This window comes from Nelumbo lutea, chromosome 2 (genome assembly GCF_056320005.1).
Source record: "Nelumbo lutea isolate HS-2025 chromosome 2, American lotus-T2T, whole genome shotgun sequence".
Lineage (NCBI taxonomy): Eukaryota > Viridiplantae > Streptophyta > Magnoliopsida > Proteales > Nelumbonaceae > Nelumbo > Nelumbo lutea.
The window spans coordinates 27,917,613-27,938,743 of NC_142685.1; the positions used below are offsets into that span (position 1 = coordinate 27,917,613).

The following is a 21,131-nucleotide window of genomic DNA, read 5'->3' on the forward strand; positions in this document are numbered from 1 at the left end:
AAGAAATGGTGGATGGATGCATGGAAAATGGGAAAAAGACTGAGGTGGAAGGAGGGGGGAGCTAAGGCAATGGCGGTTTAGGGGTAGATGATGAGTTCCAAAACTCCCTTGGAATGGGTAGGAAGCTCCTATTTATAGTTTTTTTGGCTCTGTATTCCATAAGTTTTTTTAGATAGTAATCCTTCTCTCATATGCCCCTCTTGTTCTGGAAGGTTCTTCTTACACATTTTAAACATGTGATTAATCTAACTTTTTGGAGTTTTCTTGTTAATAATTATTTCCTATTTTATCCCTTTTATAGAATATTCTTTGTTTACTCCTTTAAATCACATGTTTATTCTTCTTCTAGAATATGCTTAGCTAGATGCACTTTTGGTTTTTAGAATATTCACCCCTTGGTATGCAAATATTAATTTTGTTGTTTTGTTAGAGTTAAATTCGCATTTGATATGATGATGTTAAATTCACATTTGATCTAATTATTAATCAAATGCAAGTTCTAACATCCAAATCCAAGATAAATGGTTTCAAAGTTGAATTTGATATCAAACTTTTAGAGTCAATTTACAACCCTTATTGGAAGAAGGGTAAGACTTTTATAGGGTAGGGATGACGACATGGGGGGTCGATGAGGGTTTTGTAAATTATAGACCCCTACTACCTCTCTAAACTCCTAACTCATACCTGCCCCAAAACTTGTAGTAAGTTGGATTTTGAGATTCCAAACTCTCTCCGCACATGAATGCAAAAACCCTCCCCGCATTTAAGGGTAGGGTAGGTTGGATTTAGAACCATATGTAATTTCCTATTATTTTTTGTTATATATAAGTGATAAATAAGTAAAATAGCATGGACAAATAACAAAAATTATAATTATTTGATTAAGACATGTAAACAACACAAACTATCAATTATCTTCCACACAAAATTCAAAATACTATTAAGTTTAATACCTAATACATAAACCTCATATGTTTTCCAACAATACGGGGGTCGGGGAGGGTTAGGTTTAACCTAATACAATACCATACCATACCATACCCATACCCATATGGGGTGGAGAATCCAAAAATCAGTCCCCACCCCAAAATCCATCATTCAAAGAAAAAAAAAGGGCCCCATTGGAGTGTGTAGGGGTGAGCACCAACTAGGTAGGGTAGAAATTGCCATCCAAGAGAAAGTTGTTTTACTTAACTCTCACATCTCCCATTGACAACTTTTCGCCCCCAAACTTGCTTATAAAAAAACGAGGCCTTAAAAGTAACCATCACTGTCATGGCAGTCTAACCTATTATCCTAGAACATCCGAACAAAAAATGAGTTAATCTCCATGCTAGTTTTTGACATTATTTCTAAGTTGATTTTTAAAGGCTCATTTACTAAGACACCCATAAAATACCAGAACATACCCTATATTTTATATAATACCAACGCTCTCTACTTTGGTTAGTGCAACTTTCTTAGGAAATGGTTCTACATTTTTTTGTAAAAACAAAAAGTCTTATATTACCCTTTAGAAATAAAGCCTTTCCCCACATTAATTGTATTGTGAAAATAAAACAAAGCATAATTGGAAAAGCAAAAAATAAAAAATAAAAAATAAAATAAAGGAAGATACATATATCTTCATTTAGTTTTGATTTAATTTAATTTATTATTTTCGTTATTTTTCTTATTATTATCTATTATATTTTTATTTTATGAAAATTCAAATAAAAATTTCGGTTATTTAATTTCTTTTAATTAATTTGATAATTGGATAGACGTTAGGATAAAAATGTTTTATACTTGGACCATATAACTAGAAATTGTTCATTGATAAAATGAGATTTTCTTTTCCATTTCAAATCCATGACTATAAAATCAGATAAATGAGAAATGAAAATAAAATAGAAAAACGGACAATTTCTAGTTATATGCCCGGATTGAGGATAAAAATAGATAGTTCCAACTGTTTTATTCTGAGAGAGCTTAAACTACATGAAAGCCAAATTGTTCAATTGTATTGAATTGGCTCCTTCAATCTCAACGATGGAATATGAATGGGTTATTATGATTTATAACAAATCGCCATGGTGTAATTTGAGTAATATTACAAACTACTTGTAAAAAAAAAGTGATATTACAAACTATGGTGTAGGTTTTTGATAAGTATGGGTGACTTTTTAGGCTGAGGTGGCTTATCATGATTGGACCAGTATCTTCCACACTGTTCCTCTTGCTCTCGCAAACCATATTACCTACCGTACTATTCTGGGTCGGGTTCTGCCTAATAACTTGTATTTGTTCCATCGACGGTCAAAGGTTTGTTTGATGTTTGATACTATGATCTCGACTCTCGAGTGCCGTAAATCAAAGTGGATCCGGATCCGGATGCATACGAGAACAACCCGATACAAATCCATATCGCAGTGTAGTGAAAGTCAGTTGATGTACAGTATCCTCGTTCACACTTCACAACTCTCGAAACTCGAAAGCACGTTAACAGTTGTTCGAAATCGAATGTTTCTCGGCTTAGTTCTGATTGCTCGATCTCGCTAACGCGTTCATACTTGAGAAATCACTAATATTTTGTTGATAATCGAGGGCGGAACCCAAATATTTCATCTGCCCGCGCTGCGAATCAAAGAAGAAACTAACAGAAATACCTAATTCTGTTCTGTATGCGTTCTATGACGGACGAGCCAAAACCCTAACTTGGTTTACTCAACATGGATGCTAAGGACATTCTGGGTTTGCCCAAAACCTCCTTTCCTGCACCTCAGGAGAAGAAGTCTCGACCTCAAAAGGATTCTCAGAGGAAACCAGATGGAATTTCTCGAGAGGTATTTTCGTTTTGTCGATTCTTGTTGTTGATTTCACCGGAATTTATTTGCTTTGCTTTTTCTTGACTATATTTTAGTTATGGAATTCTAGGTTTACGCACTTACAGGTGGGTTGGCGCCTATTATGCCTGCAATCGACGTCTCTCACTTGAAAAAACGTACCCAGTCAGAGAAAGGAAAGGTGAAGTCTTTTAGAAAATGCTGTTAGGTATTTGCTTTCGAGATTGTATTGATGAATTGTTTGCAAATTTGCTTCTTGGGTTTTCGTTAAAGAAGTTTATACGTTTATGCTGAATTACCGCATTATAATTGATGTCTCTATGAAATGAACATTCTTCAATTTGCGTTTCTTCTATGTACTTCTGCGATGCTTTTTGTGTTTTTTACCTGCATTTATTTTTTGGATAGTGAAATAAGAAAAAAAATTAATTGAAGAAAAAGATATACAACAATTTGTTACCTGCATTTGAAAGGTTTGAAGTCTTGATTTCCTTTCTGGAAACTAGGTGTTTATATTTTCCCAGATTTTTATATCAATAAAGCTTTTTTTTTTTTTAAATCTGTTATCAATTAAAACGAACATCTTGGCTCCAAGTTATAGCAAGAACCCTAATTTTAGGGCTATGTTTACTCGTATCAAGAAGAGTGCGCATCTAAGTGCATTAAGATGTGGTGCGCATCTAAGTGCATTAAGATGCATATAAAACCAGTGAACATTGAACAAATGTTCCTTTCCACATGTTATATTGTGGAAGCTATGCATGTATCATCATCATCCAAGCTCTGTACCAACTATATGGGCTCTACTACATGAATCCTGTTTCACCATTCTGTTTTTTTTTTTTTTTTTTGAGGAAAGTTAACAATTTTATTGAAGAAAGGAGAGGTACACAAGAGTGTGTACAAATACAAAAGAGGGGCTAGACCCCTGAGAATTACACAGGAGGACAGGAATCACAGTACAGAGTCTCTAGAATAACTCCTAATTTTGCTAGACCATCTGCAACTGTGTTTAGTTCCCTTGGGATCCAGGTTAGAGAAACATTCAAAGGAGCCAGAAGGTCCCTTGCCTCTGATAGGAAGTGACTAAGTCTCCAAGGTCCAGCTTCCTGTTGTTCCAACCATCTTATAGTATTTGCTGAGTCACCTTCAATTGAGAAGCTTTGGATACCCAGTTTGCTGACTAGGTGAATCCCTGTTAGAGCTGCTAACACTTCTGCCTTTGTGGAGTCAGCTATCCCAATCGGACCACTATAAACCCAGCATGTGTGACTATTCTCATCTCTAAGAATTTCTCCAATGCCGGGAGCTCCGGAGTTACCATAAGCACTTACGTCAAAGCTGATAGTCCAGACTCCTTCCCTTCTAACTAAAGGAGCTCTGGTAGAGAGTGGGGTAGGAGGGGAAGAAACCAGGAAGTTATATATGTTTCTGCTGAGATCATTGATGCTAACTCCTGTGAACTCCTCTGAACTAGAGGCCCACAAGTTGCAGTAATGGGTGATGTGGTTGATCAGTTCACCTTTAGATTTGGACCTATTTTCAAACAGCCGATTGTTTCTTTCCTCCCAAATTCCCCAAAGAACAACGTGCAGTATTATCAGCCAATAGGTCTTACCTCTCTTGCTCAGACCTCTTCCTTGCCACTGAGAAATCAGATCCTGCAGATGCTTAGGAGCCACCCAACTGTTTTGCCATTCTGTTTTGTTTAATGCCATATCCATTGTTAAGTTATGAGCGCTAAATCATTTCTTACTACTTCAACCAGTGTCCTTTTTGATCTGCCCCTAGCCCCTCTTGCCCTTTTACATTGTTTAATACCAACTATAGCTTATTCTTACAGGTGCTGTAGGTGATCTTCTATGCACATGACAAGACCATCTTAGTCTACTTTCTTTCATTTTATCAATATCAACTATTGGAGCTACTTCTAGCTTCCAAGTTCCTCTGAATGACTTCATTTCGGACCCTATTTATCATTTAGTTGGTGATAAATATCAGCTGACTTCATTTCTTTGTGAGATTGCTGAATATCAGCTGGGTGTGCCCCCAGTCCTTGTCTGGGTAGTTGGATGGTTAAGGGTCTTACACTCATACTAGAAGGGGGAGGAGAATTTGGAGGTGCATCCCTGCAGCAATCTTTTGGCTTGAGTCTGGAAGGAGAGGAACAATAAAGTTTTTGAAATTGAGAACAAAGCAGCCCAACTGGAAAAGCTGCTGAGTTGTGACTGTGACTATCTTTGCTGGGGTTTTGATCATTGTTTTTCTGATAATATCTCATTTCAAGAATTGGTTTATGCTTTTTCTTTCCTTAAAAGAAAAAAAAAACTCACCTAGTTCATACCCAAAAAGAAAAAAAAACTCACGTACATTGGTTGTGAACAACATGTAATATTCCATCTTCCCCTAAGTTAAGCTACTTTGGTGTTTTTTCATAACTTTAATTGGAGTTGTACTGATGTTTGCGTTTAAATATGTAGGTTACTTGGCAGTGGCTTCCATTCACGTCTTCTGCTCGGAAAGATAATTTACAACTTTATCATTGGGTATGATTATTTATCCTGTTTCAATAATATGATTAGAGCATACATTTATTCATCCTTTTGGTGGGCTTATTAAACTGTCAAGCTGTTTCAACAATTTTTGGTATTTGTTTTTTTGCAGGTGAGAGTTGTAAATGGTGTTCCACCAACGGGTGACTATTCTTTTGCTAAGTATAACAAGGTATGCAGAGAAAATACTACAGGATTTTTGTTGGTTAGCATGCTTGTGTAACCATAATTTCCTCATTTCTTTTTCCCTGAAGTTTAATGTATTATTTGATTTGAAATCTTGCAGTCTGTTGATATTATCAAATACACTGATGAGGAGTATGAGAAGTATCTAACTGATCCTGTAGGTACAGGTTAAAATTTACAATTTCAACTTTTTATTGAGACTCTTTTTGCCTCAGATACTTGGTTGGAGTTTAATATTTATAATTAGAAATCTTTCTTTCTTGAAGAAAGTATAGTAATTTATGTGAAATCAGATTACAAGAAAACCAAGATGCTAAGCATTCCCATGCACTGCCAGAGCGACGGAACAGACAGCAAGAAATCCTAAGACTAAATGCATTTAAAACATGGTTACTTCATATCAATACTGTGCAAATCTTTTTTTCCTTTATAAAAGGCGCAATAGTGCAGAATTTTATTGCAACATTGTTACTTCATACCAACACTGTTACCCACTTAACCCTTTGTACATTTTGCACAAAGTTTTTCTGAAGTCATTACATAGCGATCCAGGATCCAGCTCCTAGCTGCTCCACCATAACTCCAGATGGAGCATGAAACTTACAAGAGACTTTTATCCTAGGGGTATTCATCCCACATCAGAGATTGTTTTTTAGGTCAGTAACTTCATTGATTAAAAATTTAAAATATATACAACTTTTACAATCATAGGTCAGAGAGCATGGATAAAACCATCTCCCCCCATGTATTTCTTACAATTATGCCCAGAAAGCTTGTTCCCGATCCACTCCCAATTTAGCTAATTCATCAGCCATTCCACACCCCACACCAGAGATTGCTTACCAACTCCTTGTTGGACTAGAGAGACATCAAGAAAGTATGTGTTTGATTCCGTGGGCGTTTATAGTTGGGGTGTTTCTCAGATAAACATTTTATTGAAAAATGTCACTTCAAAAGTTTATTATATTTTGTTGTTTTTTGCTTTTCGGTTGGGCATTTCAAGTAACACCCCATAAAGCTATCTTCCATCTCAGCTTACAATGCTCCAGGTAAGCATTGCATTTCAATAAACATTGGGCCATTGGGAGAAACCAGAATTTGAAGTTCCCACAATGGCTCATGCACATAAGTCCAAGTGTTTCTGTTTTTTAATGTTTATTTGATAAATGTTGAAACCAAACAGTGGTTTCATGCACAATAAATGCTAACACCTAAGTGGTGCTGATGTGGTGTTTTTCCAATAAACACCCACAGAACGAAACATGCTCAAAATTAGCAGATATTCCCCCCAACTGTATTTCCTATATCAAATGTCTTTCATGGACCTTCTACTTCTCCTTTAAGTCAACTTTAATCGTTTTACAATCCTCTAGCAAGTATGAGGCCTTTTGCAGCAATGCTTGGAATTCTGCTTTTATAGAATTTCCAATTCTTATTGGACCAGAATAATCTAGCAAAATGTCACTTCTGTGGTCTCTAAAAGCTCCACCTCCCCCCAACACCTTATTCACCTGGATTTCCCAAGCTGCATCAATCAAAATTCAACTTTTATTGGGTGGAGGAGATGACCATAATATGGATTCTCTGGTTGTTCTAGTGAGCCACCACTTGCCAGTTTCTGAGGAGATCATTCATTATAAAAAGGAAAATTCCTTTTACTGTGTTTCATATTTTATGTTTGATTTAATACTTTTGACAATATTTATAACTAGAACAAGCAAGACAGAACAGAAATTAGACATTTTGTTTATGAATTCTTAAACTACTGATTAGAAAAAAAAACGTTAATAACCATTTCTGTTGCTTGTATTAATACTAATAGCTTAGTAGCAATTTGATTACTCGAGTATGTGAAAACCAAGTTTCTTGGAGAACTCTCTCTCTCTCTCTCTCCCCCCCCCCCCCTCACCTTTAGATACTCTACCCTTTGGTTTTTCTTTTAAGCCTTGTACATGCCTAGCATTGCCGGTATCATATCTGACTTATTAGATACAATTACAGGATACTGCATGGATACTTCTAAGTGTACTCTATAACATTAGCACTTTTAAAATATGGCAAGTGGTAGGTTTTAACAAATTATACTATAAAAATATTTGCGCATCAGCACATGTTAGAAACTTAAATTAAATTTGGCAAGACATGAATTTTAGAAATGACATTTAGCTTAAAAAAACTAGATAACACATGATATAGGGATATTATATGGGATGCCCATACCCGTATCTATCTCTAGAATTTTAGGAAACAGAGAGTTGTAGCCCTGTTTTCCATATCCATATTTGGACATCATATGTTTTAAGAAACTGTCATTTTTCTTATGTTGATTATTCAACTTAAAGAAATGAAACTGAATGAAAGATGGCGATGTGAGGAGTGTCAGTAAGAAATGTGGGAAAACTGAATGGAAGATTGGAGTTTTTGTACCGTTGCTTCTTGCTTGGTTGGGTGGTTCATTGGTTCTGATCCAGACATCACAGATATGGAGAGTTGGCGTCAATGGAATGGCACGGAAGGGGTTCTGTCGGGGTTCAGAGACTGGGAGCATGCTTGTTTCTGTTTGGTTTCAGGAGGAGGATTGACATGGAGAAGGTATTGGAAAGAGTTAAAGCTAGTCTCAATAGTATTCCAGAGCTACGGTTGGATAAGTGGCATCCAGCATTTGGGCAACTGATGGAGGAGAAGGATTTTGTGTGGATTGATGTTTATGGAATCCTGTTGCATGCATGGAGTACAGAGACCTTTAGAGCAATTGGAGATGCATGTGGAAAGTTCAAATGGTTCGACTTCAGAAATCGATTGTGGGAGCAGATTCAGTTCACCAGGATTCTTGTGTAGATGATACCAATGTTGTTTGATCTCTTCTATGCTGGAGAGGTGTACCAATTGAAGATTGTGCTGTGGCTGGGCACGGTCCATGCTTCAATCGAGCGATTGCTGAGGGACGGAGCAAAGGGAAGAAAGAAGTAAACATGGTGAAAGGAGAACTGGAGAGGAGGAAGATGGTAGAGAAAGAGAGGAAGGAAAGGGGGAAGCTGAACAGGTGCAGAAGTCAGGGCTGCAAGGGAAGGAAGACAAAGGAAACAAGGGTAGTTTGGTAATTAGAAGAAGAGGGAACCATTTGGATTGGAAGGGTAAAAAAAGGAAAAATAGAAAAGGGGGCGAAGTCTGATTATAATAAAAGGGGTGGGCCCAAGGTTATTGAAGGCATCAGAGAACAAAGGGGTAAGTTATCAAACGATAGGGTAATGGGGATCGATGATCGAAGAGTTGCCGAAAGAAGGGGAGGTTTACAATGGCGAGGATACAAGTCTCGAAGAACATGGGAATCAGTCAAACAGAAAGTTGGTTCTGGTTATTCATCATGTGGGAAGAAGCAAGACAACAAATGGTTTTTTATGGTATATAACTAGATCATTATTTCTCAAGAATGAGTGCAGTCCATGGGACATGCTTTGTGTAGAGCTGGTGGTTCATTAGTGACCACTCTTTATCACCTCCAGTGGATGTTATCTGACTACCTGTCCTTTAAAACTCCATTTTCGTTCCTCCCTTGGGCTTCAAAATATAATGGATGGATTAATCCCCACCATATATGATGCAGCCGGAGATCTCCAGTCAACAGATATGTAATGAGAAACACTAATGTGATGAGATCATGAGATAATGTGAGTAGCAAGATACAACTCAACCTTAACCTGTTGTTGTGTCAAGACCAAGACTAGAAAAAAGAAGGGATAAGAAGAAATCTCAAAGCTACTAACAAACTAAAATTTCATACAACCAAGTTATGCCTTATAAGCCTTCCCTCCAGGGGTGTTCATGGATGGAGAATGTACTTTCTTTTATCACTAAGCATTCACACCTCTAATGTAGTCAATGACTTTCCCTTTTACACCCTTACAATTCCAAGCAGTTTTTAAGACCAGTTTGAATACTAAGCTAAGAAAATGTAGTTCAAATGTTCGGTCCCCCATAATAACTAACTATAATGTGATTAAAACACCATTGTTCCCTTAATAAGCCTAGAAAGCAGCTAACCTTGAAAGTAGCTACTCTATGAAAATTTAAAAGTAGTGTTCGTTGAAAGTAATGGAGCTTCTTACCCATCCCTTTGGACTTCCCTTTGGCCACATTAAAATCTTGATCCGGTGTTGCACCTTTATAGTTTTAGAACTATAAGCAAGAGCCTTCCAAGTTCCAACTCCTAATGAAAATAAACAAAGAAACCAAGGTTACTGATTGCAGTCTGAGTACTTCCACGAGTTCAAATGAATAATGTACTGTGTAGAAGGTGATTTACATTCTTCGCTTTCTCCACCTCAGTAATTAAACTAGATAAACCATTTCATCATAATCTTCCATCATCTGTCATATACAAGAACTTTGGTATGTATGTGTGTTGGTTCCTTCATACCAATTTTTTCGGAATAGGGGTATTCTGTTAGACATTTTTTTTTTATTGTTACCAGTCAAAATTTTATTAATTGAGTAAAAGAATACTATTTTTTGTTAGACACAAGGTTCAAAATATCAATACACTGGATGGTAAATATTGGGTGTTTTGACCACACAGAACCTTCTTTATTTTGTTAGTTTTTTTTCCTCAAAAATTAGTCAGGGGGGTCGGTCTTAGGCTTGCCTACCCCTGAAAATTGGTCCAAACTCCAAAAGGCCCTTATTTAGAGTATTGATGACCTGCTGATACAATATGTATTGGTCGATATGGGCCGATACTGCTCTTGATGAGTAAAGAAAAATGAAGTCATTTCAATTGAAAAGAAATCTTTGGAAAAATATTTTCCCCAAATGAAACTAGCTGGAAAAAGATATATCTTGATGGGCTACTTAAAACTTAAAAGAGTTGAAGAATAACTCAACTGAAAAGATCCATTTTAGAACAGACCAGCCAAACCAAAAACCAAGTCAGATTCCAAAGCATTTTTTGTCCTTCTAAAAGTTGGATTCTTTAACTTGTTTTCTTGGCACATCCATTTTACTAGAGGCTGTATATAGGGAATATACAAAACATACATACAAAAGGAATTCCTAAACCCCTTGTGTTTACAAAATGATTTTCATAAGCAAAAAGCTATCCCCTTGTGTTTACAAAAAGATTATCATTAAGAGGAAAAGTTTCTGTACCACATATTTTTCTGAAAACTGACCCCCTTGGCCCATCCTCTTTCATACCAGATTTTTTCAACAAAGTCTTTTAATATTTGATATCTTTTCTGCATGCTAGATCTGTTAGCATGACTTCATTTATTTGCTGTTCCAATGCTTATGTGAACTTTTCCTCTTTTGTTTTTTATGTAACATGTTAAGCTTGTACCCATATTTCTTTTGCTGTTTCAGCCCACATGAAATTCTGCTTAACTGAATGACCGAAGGTATCATGGATGTCAGAAGCCACGACATAATCATACGGTTTTCTTGGTCCCATTTGTCATATTCGGATCCCTGATTTTGGTTCCTTCACCTTCCCATTGATATATCCTGCCTTTCCCCTAGCTGTAATGTACAGCCGGACCAAGCCAAATAGTTCCTACCATCCAAAGGAGTGATAGTCATAGGGAAATTTGAAGTGTCTGGACCACCATTCAGTTCACCCTGACTGGATGTGGTTCCAGATGTTGCTGAATCTTCTGTAGCCATAAAAAGGATTTTCTTTTTCTGGGTGAACAATAACCTACTGTTTTTCAGTCCACACACATGGGTGACAACCACCCTCACTCCTTAGAGACTTTCACACAAGTAGCAAACACATTCACACACAGGAGCTGCTGTCACACACATGTACAGGTCTATCGGACCTTTTCAAAGGACAATATAAGTCCAAAACCATCAACTACTATCACTGCAGTACTCTACCAGTCGATTCAGGTCACTCATGACCAACAAAGGTTTCAAAACCTTACAGATTTAGATCTACAGATCCGCACAAAAGGGTCAAACACACCCTTACACCATTCAGCCACTGTAAACACAGCCTGTCCTTGGACTTTCTGCCAAGAACCAAGGCTATAAACAACCTAGTTCTTTAGATTTTGATCAGTCCGAGCAGATTTTGAAGGTTTGCAACCCAGAAATACCAACAGCACAGAAAAAAAAGTTACCAATCTCAATGGAGAGCTTCGGTCAACTATCCACTCAATTCTGAAGTTATTTTCTTGAAAAACAGTCAAGTTCTGAGCATAGGGAGAAGGACCGAAGTGTTCTCAGACCTAGGTGCTAGGTCGAGTCTGTGTTCTCCATTTTCAGTCCAGAAAAAAAAGGAAGAGTCACAATCAGAGAGGAGCAGACTTAGAGAGCAACATCCTGCTCTGATGCCATGTTTTTCATGAAGAGGAAGAGAAGATAGAAAAGATATGAGAGAAGCAAAAAGTGTGCTGGTGATGCCAAGCCATTCTATTTATATATTAGGGCGACCATACATATAATATAAAAGAAACGAAAAAGACAAGAACACCCCTGCGGGTACAAGCTTAACATATTCCATCAGCTTCCCTCTGAAGGCTAGAATCCTCCATGCAAACCTCTGGTCCATGAATCTTGATTGACCTCTCTAGGCCAACACTCCCTCTATCCCAATGTTCCTCAAAAGACACTCACACCTCTGTGTCACTTCTGTTTGTTTCATATCATCATTTACATCTTAAAGATAACTACTACTTTTCATTAGGGCTAAAGTCTTATGCTGGCTATCCTACCTTATACAACCTTCATCCTTATATGGTCTTGGGGCCAGTATCGTGAAACTAGACCACCACTGGAGGAATTATGCAAAAGAGGGTTCCTATTAATATTGTTTAATCTCTCCTCTCTCTCTCTCTGTCTCTCTCTCCTGCAGGCAGGATATTGCTTTCCCCTGGTCTAGGATCTGATGCCCTCACATCCCTTCTAATATAGCTTTCTTGATCTGGACTGCAGCCCTCAATAGATGCTTAACCACAGACCAGTTTCTTAGAAGAGGAATGCCTCTTCCTAATTCTCTTTGCTCCTGCAATGAAGCCCCCAAATCCTCAAACCATCCTTTCATGCATTGTAGCTTCTCTCAGCAGCTTTGGAACATGGTCTTTTTCTGTTTTGGGGTTCAGTACTTCTTGCCGGAACCACATCTTTTACTATCCTGTCCTCTTGCTCCTTTTGTGTGGAATTGGTCTTCTCTGTTTGGTTGCAGGTGGACTCTTCCTACGGATGTGGCAAATCTTTTTGATTCGAATTATTTCACATTACCAAAGAAAAAAGGGCAGAATAATGTGGAGGACAACAAGAGCTGCTATCCTTTGGTCCTTATGGGAAGAGAGGAATAACAGGATATTCCAAGGAGTGGAAAGAACTAAGTAGCAAGTTATTAACTCCATAGCTGTTAGGGTCATACATTGGCTGAAAGCAACTGAACTGTTTAAAAATTTTAGTATACCAAGGGGATGGTCAATAGTGGCTAACTCTTCAGCTGCACAAAGTGTGGTTCAGCCCCTCTGGATACATACAGCACAACAAAGAGTAAAATTGAATTTCGACGGAAGCTCATTGGGAAACCCGGGGCCCTCTGGAGTTGGAGAAGTTTTCAGAGATGGGGAAGGCAGGATGCTAGTACTTAATTCTGGTCCAGTAGGCTTGGGAGACTCCTTAATGGCTGAAGTTCTGTCTCTACTTCGAGGCATGAGATTGGCTAAGCAATGGGGATATCAAAACCGTGAGCGGGAGACTCTAAACTTCTAATAGGATCGCTGCAGACAAAAAGCTTGTGTGCATGGACCCTTAGACAACTGATGAGGGAAATACTTTGCCTAGCAAGGGAAGTGGGTGTAATTTTCAAATGGGTAAGGAGATCAGCCAATGCTCTGGCTGACAATTTGGCAAAGCAGGGGACTCTCAGGGAAAGCTTGTTTTGGGCTGTATTATAAGATTTGAGATTTGTATGGGGTCAACTTTCAGGCTTGAGTGGTTGACACTATTGTATTTAACTGTTATTTTAATGAAAGTTACCATTTCCGATAAAAAAACTGCTTGCCGGAATCACTACTTCAGTTGGTGCAGGGTTGGTTTATCAAAGGTTTGAACAGAAGGGGCAAATTTCTTTGGAATACCTTCCTGGCTGCTATCATTTGGACATTGTAGAAGGAATAGTTGTATTTTTGACAAAAAAGCATTCTGCCTTAGGTTTACTTATAGGATTACTTTGTTCTTGGCTGGGTGTAAAAACATATTTCAGGGTGTCCAGCTCATCTCTTTTTTGCAAGCTGGGCCTTTTTCTGGTTGACCTTTTGGTTCTGTTTATTCTCGTTTTACATGTCCTCATTGTACATGGGCTGATGTACTTTTGATCTTTATAGTTAATCAGTACAGTACCAAAAAAAAAAAAAAAAGAAACCTTGGCTATTTTGCCGGAGTAGAAACATAGAGAGGTAACATCTTGTCCTGAAAAGGTTTGCTATTTGTGATTAATTATTACTCATCACCAATTATTCTACCATTAATGTTGCCTTAAAGTATCTTCCAATTGTTCACAGTCTGTTTCCATTTTTATTCTAGTCTTTGACCGCAGAAATCTTTATGATAAAATTATGTTCTTCAAACTCTTGCAAAATTATGGGAATAGTCTTATTTCAACCATAAATTCCACTTTGCCATTTTGATCCATCTGGATCGATCATAATCTGGTTTTTCTGTTAGTTTAGACTTAGTGGTGATATCAAAGCCACTGATTGAATAAGACTGTTCTTGAAATTGTAAGCAAACATGAAGATTTCATCATGACTTGCTAATTAAGCATTGTGTCAGTTGGTTTTGACCTCTAATGACAGTAGTTCCCTGGCTTTAGGCATGTGTAAGGCCATTGGATTTTGCAAAACTAAACTTTTGATTGTTCTTGCATTTCTAATTAATTTTTTCAGTTCTGGGAAGTTTATTCTTGCAACAATGTTATCTAACTATATATTCATCAAAAAAATGTTATCTAACTATATGGTATTTTGGGGCATTTCCTGGTGCTTCTTACATAGAAGTCTGTTTAACGTATGAGTAATTTAAATTTTAAAGTTGTGGAGGTAGAGTATCAATGTAAATTAGTAATTTGTTATAGGCTTTTACATCACTTATAAGCCTTAAATTCTGTATGAATGTTGAAAATCTCCATGGTAGAGTATCTCGGATTGATTTGTTTCATTTTTTTTTTGTCTTTATTCAGATGTGGACCAAAGAAGAAACGGATCAATTATTTGACCTGTGTGAAAGGTTTGATCTCCGTTTCATTGTAATAGCTGACAGGTTCCCATCATCTAGAACCGTGGAGGAGCTGAAGAATCGTTATTATAGTGGTATTAGTCTGTTTCTTTGCATGATTACTATGTTTAATTATAACATTTAATTGGAAACCCATCTGATTTGTAGGTGATATATGGGAAATTTTATCCAAAAATGATCTTTTAAATTTCTATTGGTTGCTTTTGTGATTGTTGTACAAAACCCGTAGAGGTTTGTGATTGTGCTAATCTGTTTCTAATTATCATTTTACCCAACAGTATCTCGAGCTATTATTGTTGCTAGAGCTCCATCTCCTGCTGATGTTGCTGGGCATCCTCTTGTTAAGGTAGGAGAATTTTTGTATATCTGTCTTCAGTCACATGTCTTTTTATTTGATTACACTTAAAGAAAGCCCATTACCCAATGTTGGCTCCAGATATATGGGGCTTGGGAGGGGAAGGCTGGATACAGCCTAACCTTCAGCTGTTTTTTTGCACAAAGTGGCCGCTCTTAAACTCCTACCCATATTCTCATGCTTATCGGCCTGAGATTTTACCATTACACTGATTGACTAAGTATGAATTCTTTTATTTCACATTATTGTTTGTCATTTTTGGGTAAATCTATTGCTTGTCATTTCATGCTTTGCCTTTTGTCTTTTGACTAGGAACCATATAATGTTTCACAAGAGGTTGAGCGCAAGAGGGCATTGTCAATGGTTCTCTCCCAAACAAAGCAACAAGAACGAAAAGATGCTGAAGTACTTCTCTTTTGCATCTTTGAATGATGAAGGCCATATTTGTTAACATGCCAAGTTCCTTGTTTGGTTTGCAAATGCATTAGATTTTTTGTGATTTTCTAGTTTGTCTTGTTTACTATTTCTTTGCAATTTTTTCCTCTTAGGTTCTTGCTGAAGCAAAGCGCATAACTGAGTCACGCATGCTTGCAAAGGTAACAGTGTTGAACTTGCTGTTACTATTTACTGCTTTTGTCTTTTCATTAGCTGGTGAAGCTTGCATTTTCAGTGCAAGAGGAGATAATTTGCAAAGATTGGCCTTTGTATATGGACTTATTTTGAATGTCTGGTTTATATCAAGAGACTTATTTTAGGGATTATCTTCTAATAGACATGGCTTAAACTGGTCCCTTCTTGTTCCTGCAGGGTGCTGAAGAAGCTGAGTTGCGTGCAGCCTCAGGTGTTGCCCCTGAAAGTACTGAGAGGGTTACTACTGCTGCTGAATCTGTATCACCATCTTCCAACAATCAGCAGCAGTCTGGAGTTGTTGCAACAACAGCAACAGCAGATGCTTCCTCTACTCCAGCTTCACTTCGCATGGTGAGCCTGAGACTTTGGTTCTGCATTATTTTTTTTCACCAAAGTTTTGAAAATTGGACTGAACTGGATGGTAGGACTCCTTTCCAGATCATTGAAAACCAGAATTTAGACAGGTTGAACCTGGGAAACCAGGAATAGGGGTACTTTTCCGTGTGATGCCCAACTTGGTTTTCAAAACATTGATCTTGCTCATTGAGAAATTAATTTCTTAATCTTTCTTTGGTGTTGTTAATTATGTGGGCCAATCTTCTGCGGGATCTGACCAACGTGAAAAATTTCAGCTTCGAGTATATTTGAGAACGACTGTTCTTGAGCAAATGGTGCAAGCAGCGAGCTCATCTGCTGGACTCCGAACTATCAAGAGAGTTGATCAGTTTCTGCAGGATCTTGGGGTTTGTTTCTTTAATTATTGAACTTGCTTTCCATCTATTTCATGTGTCTGCGCATGCATGCTGCGCGTGTTGTTATTTGTAGCTATATTGATGCTACTATGCCACTGGATTGGGTTTTTACTGGTCTTACCGTTGAACAAATTTCTAGGTTGACAATGCCCTTGGCATTACTTTAATTAAATGGATATCTATGTTATTTTATATTTTGGTTCTTTTAGTTTTATTGAGTCCAGAAATTAGAAGAGCATTATTTTCTGTCTATTTGTGTTCATAGTACCCAACTACCCATAGGCTATGTCTAACAGAAGTTCAAAGTCGATTTCTTGTTTCAGGGAAGCTTGTTTATGATGAGATGCATCTCATGGTGCAAATTAATTGTTTATTTCTGCAACTTGTGTAAACAACCTATATTTTCGTATGCCTGCAATAATATGAGTCAATTTCTTGTTTCAGGGAAACTTGTTTATGATGAGATGCATCTCATGGTGCAAATTAATTGTTTATTTCTGCAACTTGTGTAAACTGTAAACAACCTATATTTTCATATGCCTGTGATAATATGCCTTCACAACAATCCTATTCTTTTCTCAGGTTAATATAAAACCAAAAGTTCCAACCAAATCTGTTTGTGCAGAGCATCTTGAATTGCGGAAAGAAATACTTACACTACTCAATCTCCAGAAACAGGTATTACCGTATTACTACGTGTAATTTATCCTTATCATTGTATTTTGTGTCTCTGTTATTATTATGTTTTTATTTTTTATATTTGTTTTTTATGACATCTTATCTCTCAAGTTACATGAAGTGCATTTATTTTCTCTGGAGCCAATATGGTGTGCCCCTACTACATTGATTATGCAAAATTTTCTCATGACATGTAGAGACTTAACCAATATGGCTTCACTATTGCATTGTCCTATGGCAACTTAGCAGTGTTGCATGTGTCCTGCTTAATGCCATGGGATTTCCTCTATGCTCTTGGAAACACTTCACTGCTAGGGCTGCAAGTTGGGTTGTCTGGTTTGAAGAACTTCAACTTCAACTACATCAGGCTCGGGTTAGGGTTTGGATCCATTGAAAATTTAACAAATTCCAGCCCAATCCGACCCATGTTGCACCCCCATTAACTGCCGTTTTGTATCCTTTATGAACTCATATGCTTTTGGATGCACTTCAATGGAATTGAGGATGCTGATGGCATTAGGTTTGCTCTTTTGTGATTCTGAAATTTTCTCTTGTTCCACTATATGCTTACTTGATAAAATTCCTTAAATTCTACCAGTTCTGTCAATAAAGAAAATATGTTCAAACTTTCTACTAATAAAAATTCTCTTGATATTTTTTGGTAAAAGAATTCTTGAGTTAAGTCGCACACATTTGCTGTTGATTTTCTGCAGGAGGTGCATTAGAATTTAGATGATCTGTTTGTGCAACTGAAGTTGTATTGCACTTTATTATACAAAACAGAGGCACATACCTTTTCTCAATGAAATAAGAATGATTGAAAACATGTACAGGAAACACAGTGATAGGGTTGACATTTCTGCCCGGCACACTTTGTATATGTTTGGTTCCGTGGGCGTTTATAGATGGGGTGTTTATTGATTTAAACATTTATTTGAAAAACGCTACTTTAAACATTTATGCTTTTGCTGTTTGGTTGGGCGTTTCATGAGTGTTTCAGGTAACACTCCATAAAATTACTTTTCACCTCAGCTTAACACCCCATAAAGTATGCCACATAAGCATTTCGTTTCAACAAATGCTGGGGCATCGGGGGAAACGGGAATTTGAAATTTCCCCCAACGCCTCATGCACACAAATCCAAGCATTTCTGTTTTTCGGTGTTTATTTGATAAACGTTGAAACCAAACAGTGGTTTCATGCATAATAAACAGCAACGCCTATGTGACACTGATGTGGTGGCATTTTTTCAATTAAACACCCATGGAACCAAACATAGTTTTAGTCTGGCCTGGTCCATTCCAGAAGTTAAATTTTTATTATTTTTTAAATAATTTTATTAATTTATAGGGCAAGCCTAGATTCCTGGCCTAGCCCACATTGGGCCTGGACATGTATTATTAGTCCTGGGCAGCCCTAAATGCTGTTACCACCCTGTAAAAATCTGGCAAGCCCTTGATCATCCCTAGTTTCAGATATTTGCTTACTGTACATGATCAGAATTATAGAGATTTCAGTCATAACTTTTTTTTTTAAAATAATTTTATTAATTTATAGGGCAAGCTTGGATACCTGGCCTGGGCCACATTGAGCCTGGACATGTATTATCAGTCCTGGGCAGCCTAAATGCTGTTGCCACCCTGTAAAAATCCAACAACCCCATGGTCATCCCTAGTTTCAGATATTTGCTTACTTTACATGATCAGAAGAACCATAGAGTTTTCAGTCATAATTTTTAAAGTTTTTCTGGCAAGTTTTTTCTCTCTCAGGAAGCAAGAAAAGAAAAAGGATGCAAATTTAAATGTCACAAAGTAGTTCAAGGAATCAATCCATTTAATTTGCATGGCCTTGTTTCTTGCCAGGAGAAAAATGTAAAACTACAGGGTGCTTTTGCAACATGAAATAAATTGGAAACTAAACCGTGATAACTTATGGAGATATTTCCATGCATATGTTTGCTCCATTTGTTTGTAGGTTTTTCCTACTTATTATTTGATTTCCTTATGTTTGATAATCAGCTGCAATATAAGGAGGCAGAATCTTCATCTCATCGTGACAGTTCATATGCCGAAGCAGCAAGCACTCCTAAGGTAAGTCGAAATCACTTATTCCTTGCAGTTTAAAAAAAAAAGTCGTGGTTAACAATGGTATGCATTCATTCACTTGCAATTGAAATATGGCTTCGTATCACCATATTACAAATTTGAGGTTTGGTTTCTAAACTATTAACAGCGTTTGCACCGTGGTGGGGATCAGGATCGATCATTCATTCCCAGTTCTATTAATTTTGGAGGTAATGTTCATGGTGAATATTTGTATCTGGTTCTCTTGTTATTTGTATGGTACTAATATGTTCCTTTTCTCTTTTCGGTTTCAGGAGAAAGAGTTGGTAAGCGGGAACACAAACGCAAGGTATGTAGCTATTTTGCTAATTTTATCTCTTCATGGCTCTTCTACGTAATGGTTTTTTTGTCAGCTTTAGTGTGTTCTAAATTCTGTTTAACTTTGGACTTCAAGGTTCCTGGAAGATTTTCAGATGCACCTCCATCGCCCCCTCAATCTTCGAAGAGGCCTCGAAAATTAAAGGCCTCTGATTGATCATTTCATAGGTAAATGACTAACATGCATGATCATTGTGACATAATATTCATGAGAATAATTTAATTGGGTGTTAGCAATTAGGAAAGTACAGGGATTCATTTCTTCGTGCATTACAACATGATCCAAATTTGCTCTGTGATGCAGCTGGAAAGCAGCTTTCTGGTGATATTAAGCCAACAAGCATTGACTGGGAAAGTGAGCAATAACGTAAGGGGAAAATTCTTGAATTAGGCTCTCCTGGCAGCTGCACATTGAAATTCTTTGTGCATAGCTTTGCTTCTGACTTTTGAAAATCCATCTTGTGCATATGTACCAGTAATACGATCCTTAATACTTAAGCATGTCATCTAGGAAACTAGGATATCACTCTGAACTATTCCCCCTCCCTCTCTCTCTCTCTCTCTCTCTCTCTCTCTCGTTTTTTCTTTTTGTTGGGGGGGGGGGTGTTAGTGGTGGTGGTGGTGGTTTAGCCCTTCTATGAGCCTTAATGCATAAACAGATTCAAACACGTATTCAAGTGATATGGGAGGGCTTCGCTTCTTCAAGAATGGCTAACTAACATTTAATCTGTTGAATCAAAATCTAATGCTTTCTCCCTTGAGACATGGCTTGGACTAAAATTACTTCCTTGATCATTAAAGTTAGTTGTATATTTGTATGGTTTGGAATATAACTTGTCAATATTTTTCGTTGAATCAGTCATGCATTTTCTCCTACAAAGCCTTTTTTTTTTTCCTTTTCATCATTTTGGAAGCCACCTCACAACTTTAGTTTGAGGCTTGAGGTTTGAGCCTTTGTTAGAATGAGGCATAAAGGCTCAAGCCTCAAGGCGTGAAGCGTAACATAAGGCATAAAAGGGTGTAAGCCTCAAGTATCAATATTATTTATTGATTTCATGTAAAAAATACATATTTTTATACAATTTTTATAGTTCAAAATATATAGAAAAAGCACTTCAATAATTATGGGCCAAATAAAATGAGTAAAAATGAAATACCAAAGGGAAAATTAAATTCTATTAGTTTCTCTTAATATTTTAGCCAATGAGAGTTCATTGCAAAGAAAAAGGGCCAATCAAATTGACTTAGATAAATCAGTGGATTTTTTCTCTTTAATATTCTGATTTAACATCCTAAGTTTGTTATTTTTTATTTATTTTCTGAATGGATTTGTTTATCTGTTTAGTGAATTTCTTTTTTGCATAGATCAGATCAACTAAATTGTTTCTTTTTTTCCCAACTGTAATAATTTCATCAGATTGCATTTTGAAGCATAAAATGTTAAATTGTTAGATGATTAA

At 37.0% G+C, this 21,131-nt stretch overlaps 1 protein-coding gene across 5 annotated transcripts; it reads left to right on the forward strand.

Annotated features, from left to right (window-relative positions):
- Nucleotides 1-2,425: 2,425 nt before the first annotated feature.
- On the forward strand, nt 2,426-20,436 carry LOC148869435 (myb-like transcription factor family protein). 5 transcript variants are annotated; one of them, XM_088973383.1, is made up of 17 exons: nt 2,426-2,825; nt 2,917-3,006; nt 5,306-5,371; nt 5,490-5,549; nt 5,664-5,720; nt 14,760-14,889; nt 15,094-15,161; nt 15,483-15,575; nt 15,719-15,766; nt 15,978-16,151; nt 16,433-16,543; nt 17,135-17,230; nt 19,249-19,320; nt 19,487-19,523; nt 19,608-19,642; nt 19,748-19,839; nt 19,976-20,436. In XM_088973383.1, exons 1-16 carry the CDS (start codon nt 2,712-2,714, stop codon nt 19,826-19,828), a joined length of 1,332 nt encoding a protein of 443 aa, XP_088829509.1. In that variant the 5' UTR covers nt 2,426-2,711; the 3' UTR covers nt 19,829-19,839; nt 19,976-20,436. The 5 variants fall into 5 exon arrangements, with proteins under 5 accessions (XP_088829509.1, XP_088829508.1, XP_088829510.1 ...); XM_088973382.1 differs by having other exon boundaries at nt 2,435-2,825; nt 19,463-19,523; XM_088973384.1 differs by having other exon boundaries at nt 2,450-2,825; nt 17,178-17,230; nt 19,463-19,523.
- The last annotated feature ends 695 nt before the right edge of the window (nt 20,437-21,131 follow it).